At 38.9% G+C, this 24,742-nt stretch overlaps 1 protein-coding gene across 2 annotated transcripts in view; it reads right to left on the reverse strand.

Moving 5' to 3' along the window:
• Positions 1–24,188, reverse strand: part of tbca (tubulin cofactor a) — a 35,995-nt gene extending 11,807 nt beyond the window's left edge. Inside the window, exons 1-4 of one of the 2 annotated variants that reach the window (XM_055153391.1) lie at positions 24,031–24,188; positions 23,074–23,171; positions 22,183–22,315; positions 16,382–17,030 (exon numbers count right to left, since the gene is read on the reverse strand). In XM_055153391.1, coding sequence (XP_055009366.1) covers positions 16,877–17,030; positions 22,183–22,315; positions 23,074–23,171; positions 24,031–24,080 — 435 coding nt within the window. In that variant the 5' untranslated portion in view covers positions 24,081–24,188 and the 3' untranslated portion in view covers positions 16,382–16,876. Of the gene's footprint in view, positions 1–16,381; positions 17,031–22,182; positions 22,316–23,073; positions 23,172–24,030 lie in introns of those variants that run through there. The other variant, XM_055153390.1, reaches the window with a different exon arrangement.
• Positions 24,189–24,742: the final 554 nt, after the last annotated feature.

Raw genomic sequence — 24,742 nt, forward strand, 5'->3', positions numbered from 1 at the left:
ACTGGGCACAGCAGTTTTCTAGCACAGAAGTCAGTGAACTTGTTTTTTTTATTAAGTTGTTATAGATGAGTACTGTGACTTAAAATGTGCAAACTATAACCTAACGGTCCATGGATATCATAGATTATAGCTCTATAGCAGACACATCCACAATAGTTCTTTTTTAATATTTATCTTAGGATTGTTCACTATTTTGATAAATGGAAAAAAATGAATTAAGAATATTTACTGTAGTTATTTACAATGGCAGATAATGTGTTTGATAATTATATAATAACTAGATAATATTGCTATCATAAATAAGAGTATTAACAATAAATAAGAAAAAATTAAATAAAATAGAATTACGATACAGTATAGAGTCCTATCGCAAAGAGGACGAGAGAGACCTTATAACAGTGAGAGATGACCAGAGACTACACAAATATTGCTTGGATATTGGACCAATTTAGCTCATCATTTCAAATTACCATCTTATAAATTGTTCAAATTTTATAACAAGTTCTCATTCACTTTATTATTTAAATGGCTATCCACAAAAAAAATATTGTAGTGGCAATCAGTGGCTCTTTGAATAAAACGCAATTTGTGAAAGAATTTGTTATATCTGTCACAGATATTCACAATTAGTAGCGGTAATTATTTGATAGTTTCTGCAATTATGTCTTAAATGGTTAAATTTGGGACTGTGTGGAAGCGTAATTGGCCTAAATGCATTATTTTACATATTTGCATAATGAAGAAATTGGTAGAAAATTGTGTTCATTCATTTGTGAAAAATCTCATGAATTTTATGAATGTGAAAGGTCTGTTGGTGCAGGCGGTGACTTTGCAAGTTGGTCCCAGAGGAGATCAGGGTAAAGTGAAGCACAGGCACCAGGCCAGATGGGAGAAAAGAAGCTGAGGTGTGCTGAGTTTTATGATGAGGATCAACCGCTGGTTTTACGCATAATTATATTGTATGTAGACGACTGCCACTTTTTATTTTAGCCACTCAAACATTACTCATACAGACGAACATCTTAAAATAATTTATTTTTGTCACATAAAACACTAACTACAGTTTAATTCACATTTGTTTTAAAAGCCCTTTGCATTATTTAGGGTTTTGGCTTCTTTTCATTTCCATAGCACTGGTTTACATATTTTATACAAAAAACTTTTATTGAGCCAGGTATATAGGTGGAGAGAGTGCAGACCCAATGTTTATTAACTGAACTTGCAAGTACTTTTACTATGTGTGAGCATATGGCCATCATCAGACAAAGACAGTTTACAGATGGAAAAAGGGCTAGGCCTTTCCTAGTGCACTGAGGAGCATGTTCAGGACCTCCACTAGACAACCTCACTAAGTGAAACACTGATTTTGCAGCTCTGTAGAATCAAATATACATGAATCAAATATCCGGTTAGCAATATATGGGCTTATTAATTTCTGTTGTACTGATTTTGTTATGGTTTGTTTTAATGCACAGACCATTGTGACAGTGTATTGATTAGGTTATCTGGACTTTGAATACCAAAAGTAAATAAATACATTTTCAATCTGCCTTGCTTTTTCCTCTGCTGTTATAGCTGTCAATCTTGTCTTCTCATAGTTAAACGCCTTTTACCACATTACTGTGCTTCTAATGAGAAGCTGCGTGTTTATGTTTTGTGTTTGGAGGATCATCCACATTAATTATAATTTGACAGATCCAATTAAAACTGTAGGCCCATAATGATCTGATGAGTTTGCCACCATGGGAGGCATTTGAAAACAAACAGCGCTGGTTTAATGCAAAGGTTGAGGAACAGGTTTAAAAGGCTTGAAAAGCTGAGCGAGTGCACACAGGCCCATTCCCCTTATCGTTGCTCCCTCTCCCCAGAACCTCATAAAGCTCATAGACAATAATGATCTCACCATAGACTGTAATGATCCTGCCATTTCATGGGATATTACACTATAATGATGATAGTCCTCCACATTTGCATCCCATCCGCCCTTTAGCTGCAGATCAACACTTCCATCTTTACCTGGTGTGGGTAATTTATAGAGCAAAGGCGTGACTGTGATGTGCTGGAATAACACAAGCCACGCTCCAGTCAAACAGAGATTTATTACACCAGCATAAACCCAAAAGCCAAACAAAATGGCGTTTCTAAAGCCAAGCAATGAAGACATCCAGGAAAAGGCACCAATGACAGCACATAAAGGATGATAGGACTGGAGACCTGGGAGGGAGGGGCTCGTCGAGGTGGGACAGGGGTGTGGTCCAGAAAAACTGGGAATGGGAGTGTAAAGATGCTCTGGAGCCCTGTCTGTTTTTACAAAAAGACACAAGCAACAACACAGCAGACACACAATGACTGAAGGAGGAAAAAACAACAAGCTTGTGCGTATTTTACTCACGGAGTTAATGGGAATAAAATACCTTGGTGGATGAGTGCAGATGTGTTTGATACAAATAGTCATTTTCCTATTTGCTGCCTCATTGAGCATGATGAATGATGGGAGTCAGGGAGGCAGTGTGATGAATGGCAGCACCTTGGCTCCATTGCATGCCCTATTGATTCTCCTTCTTTATTACTCCTACAACCCAGCTGGCTGTGGCTGCTCTCCCCACTCTTAGCTCTCACTGGATGGGAGATAGGGTGGCTCAGTACTGTAAGCTGCTCACACAAACCTGGGAAAACATGTACACATGTATGTGTATGAGTGTTTCAGTGCTGTGGGAGCTTATGGCCAAGAAAAATGAGTTTTCTGATTAGTAGATTAGAGACCGTGAGTCTCTAACAGGGACTACTGAGGGAGCCATTTCATTAAAGGAGCTCTCTGATGACAACAAGGGCACAGTTAGAAATAAAGCAACTTTACAAGCAGGAAGCTTGGGATAGTGTTAGCACAAAACAATTTTGTGAGGTCAGTGTTTAAATCAAATACCATGTTATCTATGTGACAGTGCATCAATAATTTCTCAGTTGTTAACTGTGGGAATTTTATTTAAATATTAGCACACTGAAGTATTACTAACATATAATGTGACCCTGTCACTGTGTCACTGAGTATAAAGTATCTCTCAGTAGCTTTGTTAGCCTTTACGATAAGACCTACTGTCAGTCAGTGTCACATTAGTTGACACAAAGTGATTATCCCACAAAGTTTAACTCAGGAAACATAAAGACTGACCTGAGTCAGTTACTCCGGACCAGTACAATTCCCTAACAACCCATCATGACCATGAAAAGCAGATCTCAAGTTTGAGTTGAACTGTAGCTTGTAGAGCCATATAATGTAGAAAAACTGTGTTTAGCACTTCAATTTTATGAATGCTTCATGGGCAAGCACATCTGAATCCAGTCGCTCATTTGAAAAACAATACTCACAGAAAATAATGTGCAATATTTGAAACTGAAAATGACTTGGATTTCAATTCATTTCCTCGTTGGGCTGGAAGTAAAAATGATTCCCAGCAATAATATTCATACATGATTACATTGCACTACTCACGTCGACATGTGCATGTGCACAGTCCACAGACACACACCACTGTCTCCCTCTCAGTATGGCCGTGTGAAGCTTCCCACACTAAATTACAAATGTTTCAGAGGATTGGAGTTGCAGGACATAATGAAGCAGTGCAGCACACTGCAAGGTAATTACCCAACAGCACTCCTGCCGTCCAGCCACCACACAAGCAGAGAGAGAAGATGAATAGCCAAAGTACAAGAGCAGTGACCCCTCAAAAGTTTCATTTACCATCTCTCTCTCCTGCTCCCTCCCTGGGATTGTTACAAGCTTGGAAAAGGTAATCATTGGGGGACAGTTTTGGTAGGGTGATGAATGGTGTGTGTGTCTTTGGTGCTTGTACATACGGTTATTTGTCTGCAGGGGTACAGGCCTCAATGTAGGAGGCTGGAGATGCAGAGCACTCTGAGCCTTATTGAGTCACCAAGGCTGGCTGAGCAGAAGAACATGCCAGGAGGAGGAGAAAGAAAAGGGACAGACCTACAGCAAGTGGACAGACTGCTTGGCTTTGAGACATGGAGCCGATCAATTTTCCCCTCCAACCTATCAGTCATGTGCTCTCTCACTGTCCGTTTGTGCTGATGACACACTTTGGCTGCCCATCGGTCCATTTCCAGGCCGGCAGCACTGAGAGAAAGTCTGCTGTATTTGTCTTGAGTGTTTGTGTGTGTCAGTCAGAGCACACACCTGGGGTTTGTCCGAGTGGAGGAGGTGAGGAGGGGAGGCTGAGCAGCAGCCCCTCAGGTGAGCTGCACTAAAGCTCTTCTCCCAGGCGTACCAGCCTGGTGGCAGGATCCAAGTCTTGTCAATGCATAATGCATTAGAGGCCTCCTTCTACTGACAGCCCCCTCTGCCGCTCTCCTCTCCAGCAGGCTGCCTGCTAATCAAAAACGACACATCCCAGTGTCCAGACGCACACTTGCAGGCCCAAACACACACACACAAACTGAAATATACTAATCAAAAAGTGTGTTTCCTGGAGGCTGACTCCCAAGAGAAATCCAGCTGGAAGAAATTGGAATAATTTATTAGCTTACAAGTTTTTGTTGACAGTTAGCCCAAGGCTATTTATCTCAGTAATAGAGAACGTCTCCAATGTGGCAAAATTGACCAAATCAAACAGCTTTGATCAGAAAATGAATCTGGCAAGGCTGTCTGTCTCTCATGGTCCCAGGAGGCAGTGAGAAACAAACAAAACTGAGACACAGAATGAGAGGGGAAAGAGAAATTATTTAACAAGTTACCATACAAGGGAAAAATCTCAGATAAGCTCTTTCTCCAAGTGAAATATCTACCATAAATGATTATGAGTGTGACAAAGGGAATGTGGATTAATTTGGGTTTATTGATAGTAAAATAACGTGACTGCACATGAAAAGTGAAAACTTGTAATTCTGTATTTCTTCAATTTTGCTAAATATTCATTTTCTTATGAAAATTCAGTTGACTGAAAAGTCAGTGTTAGTATGTTTGAAGAAAAACTGAAAAGGTAGATTTCCATCTCTTCCCATTTCCTATCTGGAGTTTAATGTTCAACATGCACCATCAGTGCTGTCAGTGACAAAGACACTGAAGCGCTCTGTAAAACATGTTTGTGACATGATCCCCAGGCAATGTCTCTCACTGTGAGGGGCACATTCATTTATCCAACCCATGACAGGCAGTTCAAAGGGTCATCAGGCTGACACCAAAACTGAGGGACAGTAACACACTACAATCATCTCAATTAGCACAGAAGCCTTTAAGACACAGGCATCATTCTGATGTCTCATGGTGTTAAATGCATGTCTTCTCCCTAAGAGTATGGAGGAAGTGGCAGAGGCAAAGTTTACTAAGCAGCACTGTAAAAAATAATAGAATCATTTCTCCATAGAATGGGATTAAACATTGACCCAGCAGCCCCTCCCCTACACCTGTTCTGCTCCTTGTCCTCTCCAATCTATCCGCCTAATGAATTTTTACCTGGCACAGACTGTTTAAAACTCCATTTGGAATGGTGCCTACAATTACCTCCTCTGAGTCTCCAAAGTAACTACGCACAGCCTAATTAGTATGCATTATCAATTAACAAACTTAATAGCTGGCAGATTGATTGGATCCTCTGTAGAAAGGGCCAGAGCTGAAACAAAGCAAAATGAAAAATCTTCTCCATACACACTTCCCTTCCACATTCTCTTGGATTTATTTGATAGAAAATCTACAGCATTGTTGCATTGTAGACTATGTAAAATGTACAAAAAATGTACAAGTATCTGCTGTTTTTCTAAATGGGTTTCTACAAGCTACAATACAATCTGCATTTCGTAGTCCGACTGCACAGAAAAAGTAATGAATTTTCCTAACACATGTATTATAAATTATTGTTGCATTACTATTATTATTGCACCTACTAATCCCCAAACACTGTAAACCTTTCTGTTTATGTAATGGGAAGTACATAGTGGTAGTTTTTGTTATGTGTTCATATGACTTTAACCATATCTGCTGACAACAGTAGTAAATCACAAATTCCTCTTCAACTGACTGCCACAGGGGTGTCTAAAACAAGGGCATAGAATCATATGGCAGACCTAACATGGCACATTTGTTTACATTACAGGCCCTGGTGTACCCTGCTTGGTAAACATGAGCTGAGACAGTAAGGAGCTCTTGCAGTAATTTGGTATTAGGAGCTTTATAAGCAAAGGCTGATGATGTGGGCCATGGTAACAAGACAGATGAAAAAGTGAGCCCCTCCACAGCAGAGGAAATAGCACTGGCAGGCAATAGCCAAAGCAAGGTAATTTGTCAAGAAGATGAAAATGATTGTTAAAACAAAGCATACATTTTGTGGACACTGACGCTGCTGTTAAATTGTGCTGTGTGACATAAAAGTCGCTGAATGGGGACAAGCTTCAGCATTTGTCAAGCATCTGTTAATGAATGCTTTTTTGTTTTCAATATTTAGTTGGTTTTACAAGAAAACAGAAGAAACTGATGGTGTATTTCAGTCTTATCCACTCTTTGTGCTAGATTTATTCTGGTTCTTCTCCAAAACTGTTCAGAACAATTCTACAAACACAAACTTTTACAAAAAATAATCCTTTATTAATAATAGAAAGTGGGTTAAGATAATACTTACTTTGTTGTGGTTATATAGGCTACTCAACAGCAAACACGAGTATATTATTTATCCACACACAATAACGAGCAATATGGTTCTCTTTTTTAAATTCAGTTTCTTTGACTGTGACAATAGCTATTTAACTGTAGTCACGGTAGGAATCAGTCTTTATTTGCGCTCTAATGCCCGGGTAACATTCATAAACGTACCTCCAAAACGTGTTTGACAGGGTCGTTTTCGATGCAAATTGGCCCGTGCGTCCTGCGCCTAGAGCGCTGTCCGTGGTGCTGAAATAAGCGCCGCATTGATTTTCTTTTTAATCAAACCAAATGTTTTCACCTGATTCCGACGCTCTGATTAAAGGAACTCGTTTATTTACATAAATATCAATAAAAACACATTATGACAATTACTTGCCCTATTGGTCACAAACTTTATACGCCTGAAAAAGTACTTTATTTTCATCAAGCAGCATGAAATGCAGCGATTAACGCACTAATTATGGCCACTATAAACAATTAGTTTGGTTCACTTTTCCTGTAATAGGTCATTGTTTTAGATAAAATCAACAGCGCGGTGAGACTAATGCGGACACAATAGGACAAAGACCGTGAATTCCTGTAGCAGTAGCATGAGCGGACAAATAGAATAATGTTTGATCTTTTCTGTGGACTGCTGCTTCTTTTGGTAAAAATGGCCTCTCAGCAAACAGGCAGCAGAGTCCAGAGGTGAAGAAAAAAACAATCCATTACCTGCCACAAACACCAGTTGTCCAAATAGTTCATAGTGCGGTAACACATAGAGCGGCAGAAATGTGCTGTAAATGCAGGGAAGCAGCGAAATCGAGGAGTCACATGCAATAAGCGTCACCTTGGCGCATGGGGGGACAGCGGGCCTATTGCACCCGGACACTAAATCGCAGCAGTAACTTAATGAAAAAGTGAAGTAAAGTACAATGTTTTTTGTTTTGTTTTTCACTTTGGGTGTAAGAATGATTCTGAGTATAAAAATTTCCCTACAGTGACGTTAAAAACCCGAGAAATATTGAGGATCAGAACTGTGCATGCAAAGACAAACTCTCACTTTGAGAACTAGATACAAATAGTAATAATTTGCATTTACCTTATGAGAATTGAGGTAAGAGCACGCCCTTTTTAGGCCATTTGGCTCTCTGGGATGGATAAAAAAACACTATTTTCACAAAAAGCAAAGCATATTAAATGGGGCGTAAATTGTGGGGTTGGAAATTTCTTAACAACTTTTACAACTTCAATAAACTATTTTAGAGAGAGATCAAAGCTCCAGAGAAACCCACACGAGGAACATGAAGCCAGACTGTGGCAATGCGCAGAGGGGTTTTTGTGTGTACTGTGATGCTGTGTTCTGAGCGCATGTGGCTCCTTCCTCTTTTTTCTCCCTCACCCGCCTCACTGATGTATATTTCGTTGTCCGTGGGCTTAATTTTGATTTATAGTCCGTCCATAAATTAGAAAAATATGTTTTAGAATCCCATCCCGCGGAAAAGCAGCCAGTGATGTCAGGGGATTGGAAGATATTTAAGATGTCAGAAATACATATTGGATTAGTGTGCTTTGTTCCCCCGCAACAGCAGGTGTTTAATCATTGCTGATGGCTGGAGCAAAATGCGTTAGGACAGGCCAGGCCCAAAAAACTCGCGCCGCGTTCCCATTGCGATAAATCATACGGTCTGGCGTTGTTACATTCTCGCGCGCATTCATCTCACGCACATGTTCCAAGACCAAAACGTGCTGTAAAGGCTTTGGTTTATGAGAAGAGCTCTATGCTTTCGCAGTGGGTTAAATCACTTGACCAGCTACAAGTGGAGATATAGCTAAATATGAAAGTGCGAAAGTTAAAGCGTGCGTAGTTTAATTCTTTTTTCCAACCTTGTTATAGCCACAGCAGTCTTTGTTGTTTGTTTAAACACAAAACATTTTTTCTCAAACTAGATTAAACAATCCGTTTTAGCACTTCTATAGCAATATCGAATTGGTCTTCCATTTACACAAGATTATGGACGCAATGTCAAAAATTTATGAGCAATTGTTTCAAGTGTTTCTTTCATTTTTAACTGGAGAATTGTGCGCTAGAGTTTAAACGGAAATCTGAAATTGCGGACAAACTAGACTCTTTCCAATTTGTCTATTGAGCAATGAGTTTTTCAAACAAGTGACAACCCAGAACTAAACGTTTATAATGCAATATATCAGCTTTTCTCACTCTCAACATAAACCACATTTATACTAAGCAAGTGTTGTGCGGCCTTTGGGTTGGTGAGCAAGTGCACAGTTGCTGAGCCCCAACCCACTGAATACTAAAGCTATACTAAAGCCTATAATTTCTGGATGGTAGTCTGAATGTGCGAAATTGTCCTTATTAAATAATAAAGACCTATTTGTATTACTTCAGAGTTCATCAACCAGGCTCGAAATGACAACATCTAATAGGAAATTGAACTTTTATTGTTTGGTGCAGAGCATTTTGTAAGGCACACCAGTTTCTTCACACTTCCTCTTTAAGATAAAATGAGGATCAAATATGTTTTTTTCCTTTTTGTAGCAAAAATTGGGGGCTGTGGGGGCTTGAAGGAGGAAGAAGGACAGTAGAAGGACGTATCATGGGGAACTGGAACCACTGAGAATCCTATAATACAACATGACCACATCTCAATATCTCCTGCATTCAAACCTATTCTGAATGAAACTTCTTACTTGAGTTAAAGCAACACGTAACTTTTTGGTAGTGGCACATCAACTGCATGAATTGAAAGAGAACTGAGAACAGTCTCCATTGAGGGAGACCTTAAATGCCCTATGGTTTAGCATATGTGAAGATTCAACGCAATAAAAGTTCCATGACTCCTAGCCTTCCAGACCACGTTTGAGTCAGGTTTGTGGAGATGCAAGCCAGCTCACAGCAAGGATCCATGTTTTTCAAGATTTTTAGTGCAAAATAAATGTTTTGTTTTTTTGTTTTTTTTAAATCAAAGTCTGTTTTTGATTAAAAAAAAATGAGATGATGTTTATGTGATAGTCAGCCATGTAAAAATAGCATAATAAAAATCTTAGTTATTAAACATACTGTAGTTGCTTTGCTTTCTTTCTTTGGTATTTTCCTGGGAGCACATCCTCAATGAGTCTCTAATTCCTCTCTAATTCAGAGTGTCATGGTCATGGCTGTATGTTCCCGCTACCGCCCAATGGCCCTTTGTCGCCCCGTTTTGCTCTCCCCAGCATTACTCAGCTCAATGACACAAGGCAAATTGCATTTAATAAATGAGCTTAATGGATTCGACGATTGGTTAACGCCACAGTGTTTCCTCTCGTTAGGCAAAACATTTATTTCTCACTATCTTGCACCAACACAGGGTAGCCTATATTCATGCACGCGCGTGCACTCTCCATTGCAAACAAGCTGCCTGCTCATTGTAGTTTGCCTTTGACTTCACGTGTTAAGTGCCCATTTGTATTTGAAGAAATGTGCGTTAATTTTGATCCAACTTCCTAATGTTTTACTTCTGTTACATTCTGTGTTTGTTATAATTCTGCAGTGAGGTACTTAAAACCGGAGCACAAGTGGTTAAATGTCACGACACCAGCCTGCAGCCATCCACGTCCTCCTTTATGGTCTCTCCATGTTTGGATGCGCAAAACAATCTAATCGGACATTATTGATGTTACAGATGTTGTTGTAATCAAATTATCGGTCTGTGAAGGGCCCCTCTGTCATCACACCGCCAGATGAAATGTGGGAAAGGTCATTGTGCGTCAGTTTAATGGCAAGTTTGAAGCTCAGGTGACTGCGTCATATAGGCATGGATGGTAACGTTGATGATTTCATAGAGCTCAGGGGTAACCTTTCTTATGTAGCATACACGCGGACTTATTGGAAAAGATCAAGTATGGCTGCAGGAAAACTTTGCATTGTTTTACAAATAACAACATATTGCACTGACTACAGATACATGGCTAGAGTATTTCAACAGATGCGCCCCTCCACAACCCTCCACTTTACTGACTGGAATGAGCAATGGGGGCTAAAGTGTCATCATTAAAATGGTCTACTGCAAACTAACATGATGTTGCCTAATCTTCTCAGTTTAAAGGCCATTCGACAGTGGAAACTTAGACGGTTTTCTCATAGAACTACAAAGGACCCTAAAGGAGAATGTGGTCTAGATAGTCCTATCTCAGTTTTTTAGATGTCGACTTTGACATTACTTGTGTTCGGCCGTCAGTTTGGGCGCATTAATCCAGACTCAATTAGGTGTCAGTGCTGTTCCTACTTTGATGATAGCCTTGGGCTGCGGCGGCGCGTACAACCCTAATCAGGAGAGTAAACTCCGCTATATTTCAATTTGTGAAGGCGCTCTTCCGCTCGAGGGGCCCGTGGCACCGGTGATAAATAAAACGCCCATTTACTCGCTGCTGGCCGCGCACACCCAAACCGCTTGCCACCAGCTCCGCAATCATTGGGCGCTTTAGACGCTGAACATAAATCACACAATTGGAAACGCTATGATTAGAGAATGCCAAACTCAAACAAATGCAGCGTGTAACCTTGTCAGGCCTCGCGCTGATGTGAAATCATCTCCGGCGAGAAATGAAACTAAACGGAACAATTGTCTCTTATTCAAACACATGTTAAGACATTCACACAGAGGCTGACCAAAGTTACAAAGTTGTTACTACGTGAAGCCGGAATCAGCTCACTCCACTAATACAAACCTAACAGGATTACAAGACCCTCAGTGTAATCCGAGACATTAGGACACATCTGCTATTAAGCACGGTGCGTTTAACTCTTTTCAAATGTTAACCAGCGTGTTACTGAAGGCGCGCGCTGTTAATTGTGTGATTGAGTCCATTTATCTAATCCCTGCACCAGCCCACCACACCACACTGGATTTGGTTCAAGAACTCTATTCATATATTTCCATATGACAACTGCACAGACCAGTCCAATTAAAGGCCAGTCACTTTCCATTTAAGCGGCCTCAAAAGATCCTGCTGCGTGCGTGGCCCAAACAAAAGGATCTTTCCAAAGCGTTTAAGTCCTCAAAAGTGACTGTGTCCGCCCCGGGCCGCCTCCCTGGGGAATACAGACTAGATCTGCTGTTTCTTAGCGCGCTATTGTGCGCTAAAAAGAGGCGCCTGGTCAGTGCGTGATCAGCACCGTGGAAATGAGATGCCCATTTAAATCTGTGACAGAAACTATAGTCCAACTTGCGCATGTCCAGGTCAATGAAGCGGCCCTAGGACTGAGCAAGAGGCTCTCTACATCTGTGAGCCACGGGGAGGATTTTAAAATGATGCATTAGCATTCTGATGAGCAGGCCGGACAAATGTTCGCGAGCACCCATAGGAGTCTGGCGCAGTCTCGCTATATTTGAAGACAAACGTTCCTTTCAAACATAAATTCACACAATAAAGCAAAGGGCCATACACGCCAAAGCTAACTGTAGCCTAGTTCCAGTTAAATCTTGAAGCCTATACTAAGATAAGATAAACTTTATTTGTTCCATAATGGGGAAATTGCAGTGCTGCAACGTACAAGGCAAGAACAGCAAGAGAAGGAGAATAGGTGCTCAAAAATCAAGATAAATAACTATACCTATTTGAAAATAGACTCAAATTAAAATTTAACAACACTCTAAGTAGGCTAAACTATAGTGCTTGTATAGTAAAATATGCAATATGAAATATAAGGCTATAACACATTATGTACAATAAGTGACTCTGACTATGGTTAGACAATAAATAACGGGTAAAGTGACTTTAGTGTATACAGCCTAATTCCCAAATAGCGAAATATAGGGAAATACTGGTAGCCTATTTACTAAATATTATAGACAATTTCGTAAAACACTCTTGGGAAAGTAACAAATACAAACAAACAAAAAGCATATCACAGAAGATATTAATCCTGCTGGTAGGACGCACATAGAGCGCGTTGGTGAGCAGGTTATGAGTCTTTGTGTGCTCTATTCTCGCTACAGGTCTTCATTTGGAGCACCCGAAGAGCCGCAGTCCCAGTGTGTGCGTGAATCACTCTGCTTTATGAGTGTTTTGCACTACTAATAAGCCACTATGTCAGATGGAGTCAGCTTTAGTGCACATTTTAGGAGAGCAAATTGGTTGAGAATAGGACCATGGAGCACTTTGGCGGCACTCACCTTCTTCTCACCCCTTTTAACTTATTAACTTAGATTAACTCATTTTAACCTGTCAACAGCACAAATAAATCACACTCTATTTCTATAGCGGTGTGTTGCCCACAGTAAATGTGTTTATCTGCAGCCTTTTACCTGCTAGTCACAATTAATGAAGGCGATCTCCATTTGCACTGTCTGATCACTTTTTAATGCACTTGAGTGGTTTTAAAGTGCAATCAAATGCTAATTAAAATCATGTGGGTTTTTTATTACCACTAAAACCGTTAAATGCTCTCTCTCTGTTGCTTTTGTGCACGCTTTCACTAGAAGCACACAGCAGGAACATAAGCACGCACGAGTCAGTTGTTAAATGCACCTGCAAGAAGTGCTCTTATAAAAGGATGCCAAATAAATGGGAGGAAAACAATGTACTGAATGTGCAGACTCTTAAAAAAAAAAAGGTGATGAGTGTTGCCTCATGCTTTAACGTGTGCCAAGTCTTGGTCAGCAATAAACATACAGTTCCTCATTAAACACTCAATATTGTGGAAAAAATGTATAGGTGAATATTTCGACTATATATATGTGTGTGTGTGTAATTGAAAATAAGATAATGTACTTCTCTTTTATTTTCAATGTGCAAATTTATATTGGAGAGACAATATACACAACTGGATCAAACTGCCTCTAAGAATTTCATGTTTGACGTTATTATGCATTTTTACTTTCTACAATCAAAGTAAATAAACAAACAAACAAACAAACAAACAAACATCCTAAAATTTAATCAGATCTCATATACATATAATATATATATATATATATATATATATATATATATATATCACACACACACATATACATATTTATTTATTTGATGGATTGTCCAGCATCAGCACATCTCTCAGCCTCATTTTGTACAATTGCTCAATGATAAATATGGGATATCAAAAAAGAGAAATAAAAAAATCTAATCAGTTAAGCTTGGAGTGACTGCCCCTCTAATAAGTCACTGATTGAACATTTCAGAGCAGAAACATGTAGTCATTAGCGTCTATGATCTAAAGAAGTGTTTAAAAGATATGTCAGTGGAGGGAAAAAAAAAACTAATTACAATAGAGTAGCCACATAAAGAGCTATGAAGCATCAATCTACAGATAATCACCACAATTACCAGTCCCCTGAGCCTGGGTGAGCTACTGATTGTGATTGTTTAGGTAGAAATTGTATTTCTTGAAAAAATACTCATTTTATCTCATTTTAGAGTTGCTGATAAAAACAAAATGCTGTAGTTTAGTTACTTGAGAGTCTTTTGAGAAGTAAGTGAAGTATTGTCTTTATAAAATCTATGTCACATATTTATTGTCAGTAAGGAAAAAGCACTATGATCCCCAGCAAAGGCTATTTTGTCATTGTTTAAAAGCAGAAGTGAAAAAATGCATAGCACACTCAGATGACTGATGTTGCATGTTTTTTTCACTTGTTGCTATATTGAGCTCCTTGCATTGCACCTCTAGAAGAAATCTGGTGTGCATTTCATTTGTTTTAAATGAACACATACTGTTACTCACAAATGTATCAAACCTAAAATCTCCCTGAAGGGTTTTATTTTAACTGTAAGCCTGTATATTCTTGATAAGACATCTGCAATCTGGGATTTCTTTTGTTTGTTTGTACCCACATATGTCCTAAACCAGACCATATAAGACCAAATGAACAGGCTCATCATTGGAGTGATCCAGAAAGGCAATGAAATCAAGCTGTCAGTGCAGGGGTATGTGAAGAAGTGTGTGTGTGGAGGGGGGGGGGGGGGGCATTCCCACCCCAGAGCCCATTATAACAGCAGCCAACACTAAAGATGGATCACACACACTAGGCACACCAAGGGGGGTCTGTATATATGAGGGAAACCTTCACAGTCACTTTACTTTCTATTTTATCAACATTATTAGCTTTGAACTCAAAGCTTAATTGTTGTGTCGCTAGAAACACATTCTCTTTCCAAAACTTTGTGATAATAATTTGATAATATTGTTAATTTATCTTAAACACGCAATAGAAAACATACTTTTATTTTTTAAATTTATTTTATTTGAGCGTTTAAAAAACATTTAGTTCCTGAATTTAATACCAAATAACACAATGCAAAAACATAATGCTGACAAATTTAAATTTTAACCTATATATGAAGCTATGTGGGTCTTTGACTCAAATGCAAATATGAGATGATATGTCTGCGTGCTGTGCTCAAAATGTTTTGAATAAAGATTATCTCCAAACTGTAAAATTATCCTTGATCCCTATAATATTATTCTAAACTTCATTATATGTGGATACAGTCTAAACATTATTGTGAGATTTTCTAAAGTGTTTGCAAAGATAGAATTTTTGGTAATTTTTCTTGGTTTTCACCGAGACATTTACAGCATCCAGTACTTTATGTAATTAATAAATGTGTAATGGTAAATGAACGTATATGTAAATGTGTATTTGAACGAGACTCCCGCCGCTGCGCTTTTCTTCTGATCAGCTCAGAGTTAATTAAAAGTCTGAGGACGTTACAGCACATTAATGTGGGTGAGCGAACAAAACTCATGTACTCTTTGGTCTAGAAGACACATTAAATTAAAATGCTTACAATTATATTGTAGTTATATTGTATTGATTGTAGCTATAGAACAAGCAGTCTTTCTCTTTCCCATTATTTTTTTCCCTCAACAGTATTAATTTATTTTAATAAATGTCCAGTGTAAACAAACACTATCTGACATGAAAATAACTGTACATATTTCCAGCTTTATGAACTATTCATTCAATAACAATATAATATCTTGCATATATATTACAAGTCTCTCAGAACTCTGTATTGGCCATGTACCTGTAGCCACAGTCGCACTTAATGAAGGCTGCCAATCTGTGGAATCCAACAGCATGCACTCATTGGAGCTGCCATCAAATCGTTGTGTTGGTAGACAAATCACTAAGCCATTGCCACTAATAAAATGTGATGTGATGACCTGATAAAATTATTATACACTTTTATAAGGAAACAATTGGTATGAAATCACAATTAATTAATCTGCAAGTTGTCTGATTTCTGTTGAATCTTTCTTTGTTTGCAGTACAACATGCCGAATGTGTACTGTGTTGGTGGTGGCTTAGTTTGCTTGTAAAGGAGCGGGTGTGCGTCTCTGGCAGGGCGGCGCGTGGAATGGGAACAGCTGGCTGAGCGAATGAGTACAGAGGGAGGTGATGGATGCGAGTGGAGCTCCGGTGACAGATGAGCTAACAGGTGTTCACCACGGCCCGCGGAGACATGCTATTTATGAGCTGGAAAAGACAGCCAGACGCGAAAGCACACTACACCACTAGTCTTCTCAATGCTAAACACTGCACACATAGGCATATCAACAATCAACCATCTTCTTACATTGTTATTATGAAAGTTAGTCTGGCTTCTTACTACCAACATTCCCTAATTTTTCTTGCGACACACCATCTTGTGCATCTGTTTGTGTCAAAGAAAATAAATTACAATTTAGAACATGCTTCTTAGTCTTTTCACTTAAGCTTGAGACAAAAGGACAGAGCATGATTTCAGTTTTAGCAAAGTGGCTTTTTATTGTCTTTAGGATTTTTGAATCAAAAATATGTATTGAGAACCAACAATTCAAGTCTATTTATGACATACGTAATTTTTTAGTACGTCACAACTCCCAAACTGTCAATCAAGATACATTTTTGTAAATGGTAAGGGTAATCATTGTAAGGCTAAATTAGTCCTGCAATGTGAGCAAATCAAAGCACCTCTATGTAATTTAAACAGCTGTCTGCAATGGTGTAGTCCTATACCATGGACACAGAATATTGTAGAATAAAATATATTACCTCAGAATGTACTTCATTGTATCTATTAAATATATATATTTTTTATAAGTAAAAGTTTAAACACTGCTGAGCTAACATACAATACTTCCAGTTTTAAAGGCTTTCTTTGTGAGGCTTATGGTAAAGAAGAGCATAACAATCATGGCAATATACTCAATACCTATAGTGATTATCAAAGTTAATGCTGACAGGGTAGGCTGATCTATGCCTTGGTCAGAGCTTCTTTGAGTGCTCGTAGCAACATGGACGCCATTATGCTCTTCTCAGTGTTGATGGTGAGGAGGGCTGTGGGTGACTGTTGCAGTGACAAGGACACAAGCACCAGCGTTCCACTGCTCACAGCCTTCCCAGCAAATCTGTGGGACAGAAGGAGTGTTCAGTCTTGTACATTACAAAACTGATAAAAACATGCATGTCTAAATAGTGCAAGGGCATCATAGAGAGCAAAACAACAATTTCAGTATGGAGTCTCTAAAGTATCTAAATCAGTTACTTTTTTTTTTTTTTTTTTTAAATTCATCTCCAAGGGGAAATACTTCAACTGAAATTAATTTGAATAACACTACGCATAGAACCAAATAGTGGTGCAATTGTGCAGTAAAATTGCCATTTTTTTATTATCTATTGGAGGCATTTAAACCGTGTTAACTGATGCTGAATACAGGTACTTATAACTAAGAAAACACATAACATATAAATGTGTCAGTTCTGTCAGTGTAGATTGACTCCTTGGAGCTAGTACTTAAATGTCATTGTTTCCCTAATCTCATAAATTCTTGCGGCTGTATCTTCTTTAAAATGTTAAACATTGTAATTGGTCTCAATGAGTGAGTCCCAGTTGAGGGAAAATATAGACAACACAACAACAGATAGTCTATTATCTCTTTGACTAAAAAGTGATTAGGCCAGGGACACACCCCTCAGGCCCAGTCAACAAGACCAAGCCGTTTTTATGGACTGTGGATGTCTATGAGCATGTGGAACCCTATGGGAAATGTCCTGTTCCACCAGTTCCCTCTGGGACACCAGGTTTCCTTGGATACTGCCCTGGCAGACTCTAGGCAAATCTGGGCGCACATGGTCCCTTTTGAGAGTGCTAACAAGAGGCAGACAGGGGCTATGACCCAGGCTGACCCTCTTTAAGCCAACAAGAGGGAACTGGGGCCCTCCTCTGGCCTTGTGCATCCGTGAGCCTCCTCGCTCACTCATGGCCATCTGCCTCCATTTAGCACTACACCCGAACTGAAAGGACCCCCTGTGGCAGCCTGCTTAGGCCTGACTAACACCCACAAAAAGCTGCACTTAAGCCTGACAGAAGCCCATGACGAGCCCCAATCGGACATCCTTTAGACAGGCCTTGGAAGTCCAGCTTGTGCAGAATAGGTTAGACAGCGCCACCAATTAGCACACTTGAGTTAAAGATGTGGTTGGGGGCACTAAGGGGGTGTAGGGCGGGGGTCTTGAATGAAACGGCGGAGGCTCACAAACAGAGTGTCTGTGCTGTCTCTGGGGAACTGCTAAATTACCATCAACACAGTGAGGGAGTTTATCAGAAGCTCTCAGGGAAGAGAGAGAGGCCTCTTTAGGCTAATTAAAATATTAGCCACTTCAGCAGGAAACACACACACCATTCAAGAAAGGGATCCATTTCTGTCACAAATAATGTGTCTGCCCAAAATAATGGTTGGCTGTATCTTAGCAGATAATTTACAATTGTAAGTCATCAATAACTCATAATTTTTACTTTTACATTGCTTGTTTTTGTCTAAAATAATGGACACACATATGCATGTTAGTCAACACTTATCAGCAGCCTGAGGGTTGACATGTTTCTGTGGCTTTACTAATGGATGTAGGATATAAATCTGCCATTTACTCAGCCAGTTAACACTGCCCTACGGGTGCTTTTATTTTGTCTCCGGAGACACCACTTGGGGCTTTTGTGTATTTGAAAAGTGAACTAAAGGCACAAAGCAGGCATTCTAATGTCAAGATACAAAGTGAATATTTGGTGCATCTCTCAAGTGTCTAGCATCAATGCATTTTTTAAGATTATGGACAAGCGGGGGTCTAAACGGGCCATTGGTATTCCCCTGCACTCTTCACATACTGAGCTAAACACTGGATTAATTGCGGTGTATGGAAAGAAAAGAAAAGCATAACCCCTGGACTTAGAGCAAGTGGATTGGCATCGATCGGCAGGGCTGCGGCTAAGCATCAGTCTCCAATTATCTGTGATTCTCCTCAGTACAGAGGGCCTATGTGTGCCATCTGCCTTCCCTCAACCCCGTCACTGCAAAACAAAAGTGGGGCTCACCTTTGCATTCACTCTCACACAACCACCGTCCCACTCAACAACCAGGAACATGCATCTTACCCTCTGAGCTTCTCTAGTCATTTATATTTCTAACATTTTCCAACAAAAGACACACATTGATACAAAACTAAAAATGGAGAAATTTGAATTTTCATCTGGATACTATTCCCCAGTTTGGGTTTTTGGCAAAGTGGACCAGTGGAGTGTCCTTCAGCTGAATGGTCAGTGAGGCCAGGCCAAAGCAAGGTCCAGACCAGCAGACTGGACGGGCAGATGGCTAGAACCATTAGCCCCGATTAGAACCAGGAACCCTTCACATATCTTCAGCCCTCCACCATACGCACACTGATTGGGTGCATGAAGACTAGCACATACAGGGTGAATAAGAAAACGACGCACAGCTGTAAGGAAAAAGATTTGGAATCATGACGTGACAAGTTTGAACTATTTTAATGTAACTTAATTAGTGATCAAGTTGAATATTAGTCTGATTTCAAGTTTGTTTGTTTTTTTTTTATTAAAGAAACCATAACCTTTATCCTCAAAGTAATAAGTAAAGCAGTGTTATGATAGATTCATATTTCTACAAACAAAAAACAGTTTAATATGTAGAAAGGAAAATGTATATAAAAAAAATTGTAAAGATTGTAAGAATTTTTAAAAGAGGAATCATTCATAAAACTATGTACAACTGTGGATTTTAATAGTCAAAATTAAACAAGTTATTTTATAATTATAGTGTTTTATGTCAAAGGTAAAAAGAAACCATTTGTTTTTACACAAAAAGCCCAAACAGTTAAAAACATCTGGCTTAGTAAAAAGACTATCACATTAAATCCAAGCATGAATAAGAACACTGTAAACTCGACTGTGTTTTTTGAAAATTACCTGCTAAGCAGAAAAATTGGCAAATACATGTAAAATTTGATCAAATTTGCTTTCAAACGTACTGAAAAATAGAGCACATTTATTTTATTCCGCCTGTTTAGACATAAACAAGAACAGCATTTTCTACATTTGCTCTCCGGCTTGATTTATTGCCATTCTACTTTACAGCAATCAATTTAGGAGTTTCTGTGGCATCCCCCTCCATTCCCCGTCCAGCCAGCTTGGAAAAAGCAGTGCTGCACCCTGCTGATAAAAAAAGGAACTGCAGGTGAGCAGGTGAACACTGCTAACTTGATGCTGGTGTGGTGGAATATGTATCTTTGCAGAGAGAAGTGTCATAAAATCCCTACAGATAAATAGACATTGTTTGTATTTCTCCAAATTGCATACAAAGTGTTTTTTTCTTTCCTGTGTAAAAAGGGGAGGGGTCTTGAGTAGCTAAAGGTCACCTCACACATCACGTCTAATGTCGAGTGACCTACACAATAAGCTCTCAGTAGGTGTATCCGATTGGTTGAGGAGATCGATTCAGAGTGTTCTTCAGGTGTTGCACTATAAATTTACTCTAAATGGCATTAACAGAACATGGTAATGCTGCCATCTCACAAATGAATAACATAAACAGGTAGCCCAGAGTTAAATTTGGATCGATCAATTGATGTTTAGAATCGAGTGTCTAGAACCAAATAAGTAGAACAATGAACAAAATTTAGCTGAAAAAACAATGGCGTGTACCATGAAACACCATGGTGAATAATGCAATTTAGTCCTTTATTTGAGAATAAAGGGAATATACAGTATATTATGTTATTATGTTTGTTTATTTATTAAAATATGAAACATAATTCAATGTGGTAAACTACTGAAATGTCAGTATTAATTTAATTATGTTTAGTATTATTATCATTTTTATTATTATGCATTTTCTGTTTATCACCATTATTTTTTGGATTTGAATAATTGTAAATTATTGATCCAAAATCCAGTATTGCCTAAACTGTGCACGCATTAATATTCAAAGTTTAAAAAAATAATAATAAAATAGCTGCCTTTTGGTAAAAATAAAAGAGAAATAAAAACAAACTAATTTAGGTCAAAATTTTTAAACAAATTAATTAATCAGTATAATCTTTGGTTCCTGCTGGAGAGAGCCAAGGACATAGAGAGACACAGGACCGACTTGATCACATGACCAAACACAAAGCAGCGTTAGCGATCCAACTTTCTCCTCAGCCATCACAGAACCAACAGTGAGATTGATAGCATGGTGCCATTTGAACTATTGGTTATTCTGAATGGGCTTTGGGCTTATTGGACACAGGCCTATCCCACTGGTCCATATTGATTTCTACTCACTCTCTCAGACCTTGGTGCCCTTCTGCTTGTGGCTTTCTTACCTCTGCACTGTCCTATATTTATGCTGTGTCTCCTGCATTTTCCCTTTATTCACTCAATGACAGTGCCACTTTGAGGAAAGGTCTGTCAAGAAATTATTGCAAAAACCAATGGGATGTCAACAGTAAAAGGGTGATAAGAGACAAGCATTGGGAGCGTACGGGATGGAGTGAAAGACAAAAAGGAAGTGAAAGAACAGATGGGGGCCTATAGGCACAAACTGGGAGGGAGAGAGAGCAGGAAATGCGCGCAGACACGCACGCACACACACATATACACATACACATAGAGGGAGCTGTAATTATCTATCAGGTGTTCGAGTGTGCGTGACAGAGGAGGAAGCTCATTAGCACACTCTGTGTACACCAATTACACAGGCAGCCTTCTCAGGGCAATCCCCCGGCATGTCGGCAGTCAGGAACCAAACCCACGTTTCACTGTCTCCAAGTCCTATACAGCCACACCAAGGAACTAAACAGTACCCAAAACATTATTACATGATAGGAAGATCTAATACCATCTTCTCATTCAGTTTAATGTTAGCTAAATATTGAGAATATCAGTATACAGGTAGTAAGCTAGTTGGTGATCACACACTATATTGAAGTTTGATGTCACCCATATGTCTCTATGGAGACAAGCAGGTGGTGGACCATGCAACAGTTAAGTTACATCAAGCCCTTTCCCCATTCAAAGGAGATAGTATTTAGATTTTTTTTATTACTAATTGTAACAGTCCCAATTATGTACCACCGTAAAACACGGGCATAATGTAAAGCTAAAGCAAATGTAATCATTCAACTCATAGTAACAGCTGGATCTGTTGCATGAATAATGGTAATTTGTTTATTAATTATATTATTAGTTAACTGACTGATCAAATGCTCATCACCAGTTCCGTAAATTACCTGTGCATATCATTCTGACTGGAAGAGACCACTCCGACATTGGCCACAGACAGGATCTCCTTGGCCAGACTTGCGGTGTTTGCTGTTGACATGGTAATTGTAGCTGAGGTCTCGTTCATTCCCTGAAGTTTACCTGTATAAAATATCAAATGTTGAAAACACAGAAAAATGTTTTATGTAATGAATTAGAATCTTAGAATAACATTTAATGCTTTAATTATTTTAAAGCTTAAAAGGGATTTTCCATTTCCACCTGGAAGTGGAAACATCATGCCAAAGAATAACAAATGGTTTGTCAAAAAAAGCTAAATAGTAGAAAGGGGCCTCTTATTATTGCAAATCTGTTTAAAAGACCAACCAAAAATAGACCAGTTCTTATTCATGTAGTAAAAAGCAAAAGGTGGGCTGAAATGAAAGAGGTCAAAGGCAAATAAAGATAAAAGTTAATTAGCCTCACTCACATGGTCTTTTGTGTGAGAGGAAAAAGGTCTGCAAAGCATGTTGTTGTTCTCTGTTCAGTCCTCAGTGTAAGTGCTTTTCAGTCAAGCTCCAAAGGCAACGAATAAAGAATAATTAGAGGCAGCATTCAGTCTGCACTTAGAGCATGTTGATGGGAGGGGAGAGACGGCACTCACAGCACACTAAAGAAATCTACAGGTGTGGGCTCAAAACACTTAACAGCTTCAGAGGAGTTACGGCTTTTAAATGCAATGCAAGACAACTGTAAATAAACACTACGCTCTACCACAACACTATAAGTAACAAAGTATTCCTGGTAATAAGACGGGACAAGCAAATGCAAAAAAAATGGGCCACCAATTTTCACTTCCAACAGTGGCCACATATGATTATGCAACTTAGTACCATTTAAATAAAAACACAATGGCTTACTTTGCTCTCTGCAGAAATCCTCCTCTGTCATGGTACTTGGCATCAGTAGCTCCCCAACTGCAGGCTGGATAGACACATTGAACTGGTCTGTCTTGGTGCTGGGAAGTGTAAAAAATAGCAACAATGCAAAATATTATTGTCAAGTAGTAGTTTCTTGCTCCATTTAGGTCACCTGACACACTACAACAAAATACGTGTTGTTTTACCTGTCTTCAAGTTTAAAAGTTGACTACCTGATGGCTGTGAAAGTCACTCTGCTTTGGTATGTTTGTAATTCTGGTATAAATATTCAGAGCACAGATGCTCTGGGAAAGAGACTAAGAGGACACCGGAAGGCCTCGGTCCTGGCCTGTAACTCACCAGGTTTCCCAAATGGATTACATTATCAATAAAGATATATACCATTTAAACAACATTTTATAACATTTAATACATGAATAAGCTTTCCAAACATATAACCAAAAAACACAAAGTATATAAGTAATTATTTGCTTTAAGAAGACTAGTCATGATAGTTTTTTTTTTTTTTTTTTTTTTACAGTGTAGAAGTTTAAAAAAGCAAAGCACTAATCTGTTATTAACACTACACAATATCACTATGTAATAAAAACGTTGTGTGTATCAAAATGTTATATTATAGATTCTCAACCCTAATTTGACCAATTTGCATGCTCTAAACTTGATTTTCTGAGTATTGATCTGATCTAAGCAGTGGTTCTAATTGCTTACAACAAGTTGATTTGTGCTCAGGCTCATTACAGTCTGGAGGATTCACTGTTATCCCAGTGAACCAAGATCAATTTTGATCCAAGTCAGAGAAACAAAACCAGATAAAATGAACTGATGTGACATAAAAATTGAACAAAATTAGTAAATAAATTACTGACAATGAAAGTGAAAATTTAAAAAAGATTTGTCCTTACTGGAAATTAAGGAATGCATGTTAACTTGTCTTACCACAACTGGAAGTTGGCTGCTTGTGTAGAGTCACTGAAGTCAATACCCATAGAAACTGTCACAGAGGCCCCAGCCTCCAGCTGCTCTGAGAGAGAAAAGAAAGAAAAGAGGAAGAATGAGTGACAAGGGCAGTGTGTGCAGAGGAAGGGTGGTGGGATGCAACAGAGTGGAACAGACAAGCATCCAGACCACTTGTGTTTTCTACTTCACAAAGCAAGGCCACCATTTGTGAGAAATCTATCCTTCAATCCCATGTCCTGCAGACACGTGGAAAAAACACATGAAGGACTAGCATATAAGATCAGCTTGTCAAAGAGTGCATCAAGCAGCAAGAGAGTGGACACACCCGCACAAAATGAGGACAAAACAGAGTTAGCAAAAGTCAGAGAGCTGCAGCCTGGATAGATGGCTGGAGAACAGGAATGAGCATAAACAGATTAGATTTTTGACTGGAGAGTCAAACTGATGCTCGAAATGAAAATATTTCCAGCCTTTATGGCTCCTTGTTTAGTAAATAATCACCTTTTTTATACAGCTAATCCATCATTCCTTACATAGTGAATAAAGAACAGAATTAACTAAAGCAGCTTCAAGATCTATTTGACCCCAAAAATGTAGGTTTTCCTAACTGATATTTTTGTCCAAAATTTCAATGGAGCCCTCTTTTTATATTGCTGCATATTGCAATTTTTGCATTACATAGAAACAATAC

This window comes from Boleophthalmus pectinirostris, unplaced genomic scaffold (genome assembly GCF_026225935.1).
Source record: "Boleophthalmus pectinirostris isolate CB_2022bp ecotype Guang Dong unplaced genomic scaffold, ASM2622593v1 HiC_scaffold_18, whole genome shotgun sequence".
NCBI classification, from domain to species: domain Eukaryota; kingdom Metazoa; phylum Chordata; class Actinopteri; order Gobiiformes; family Gobiidae; genus Boleophthalmus; species Boleophthalmus pectinirostris.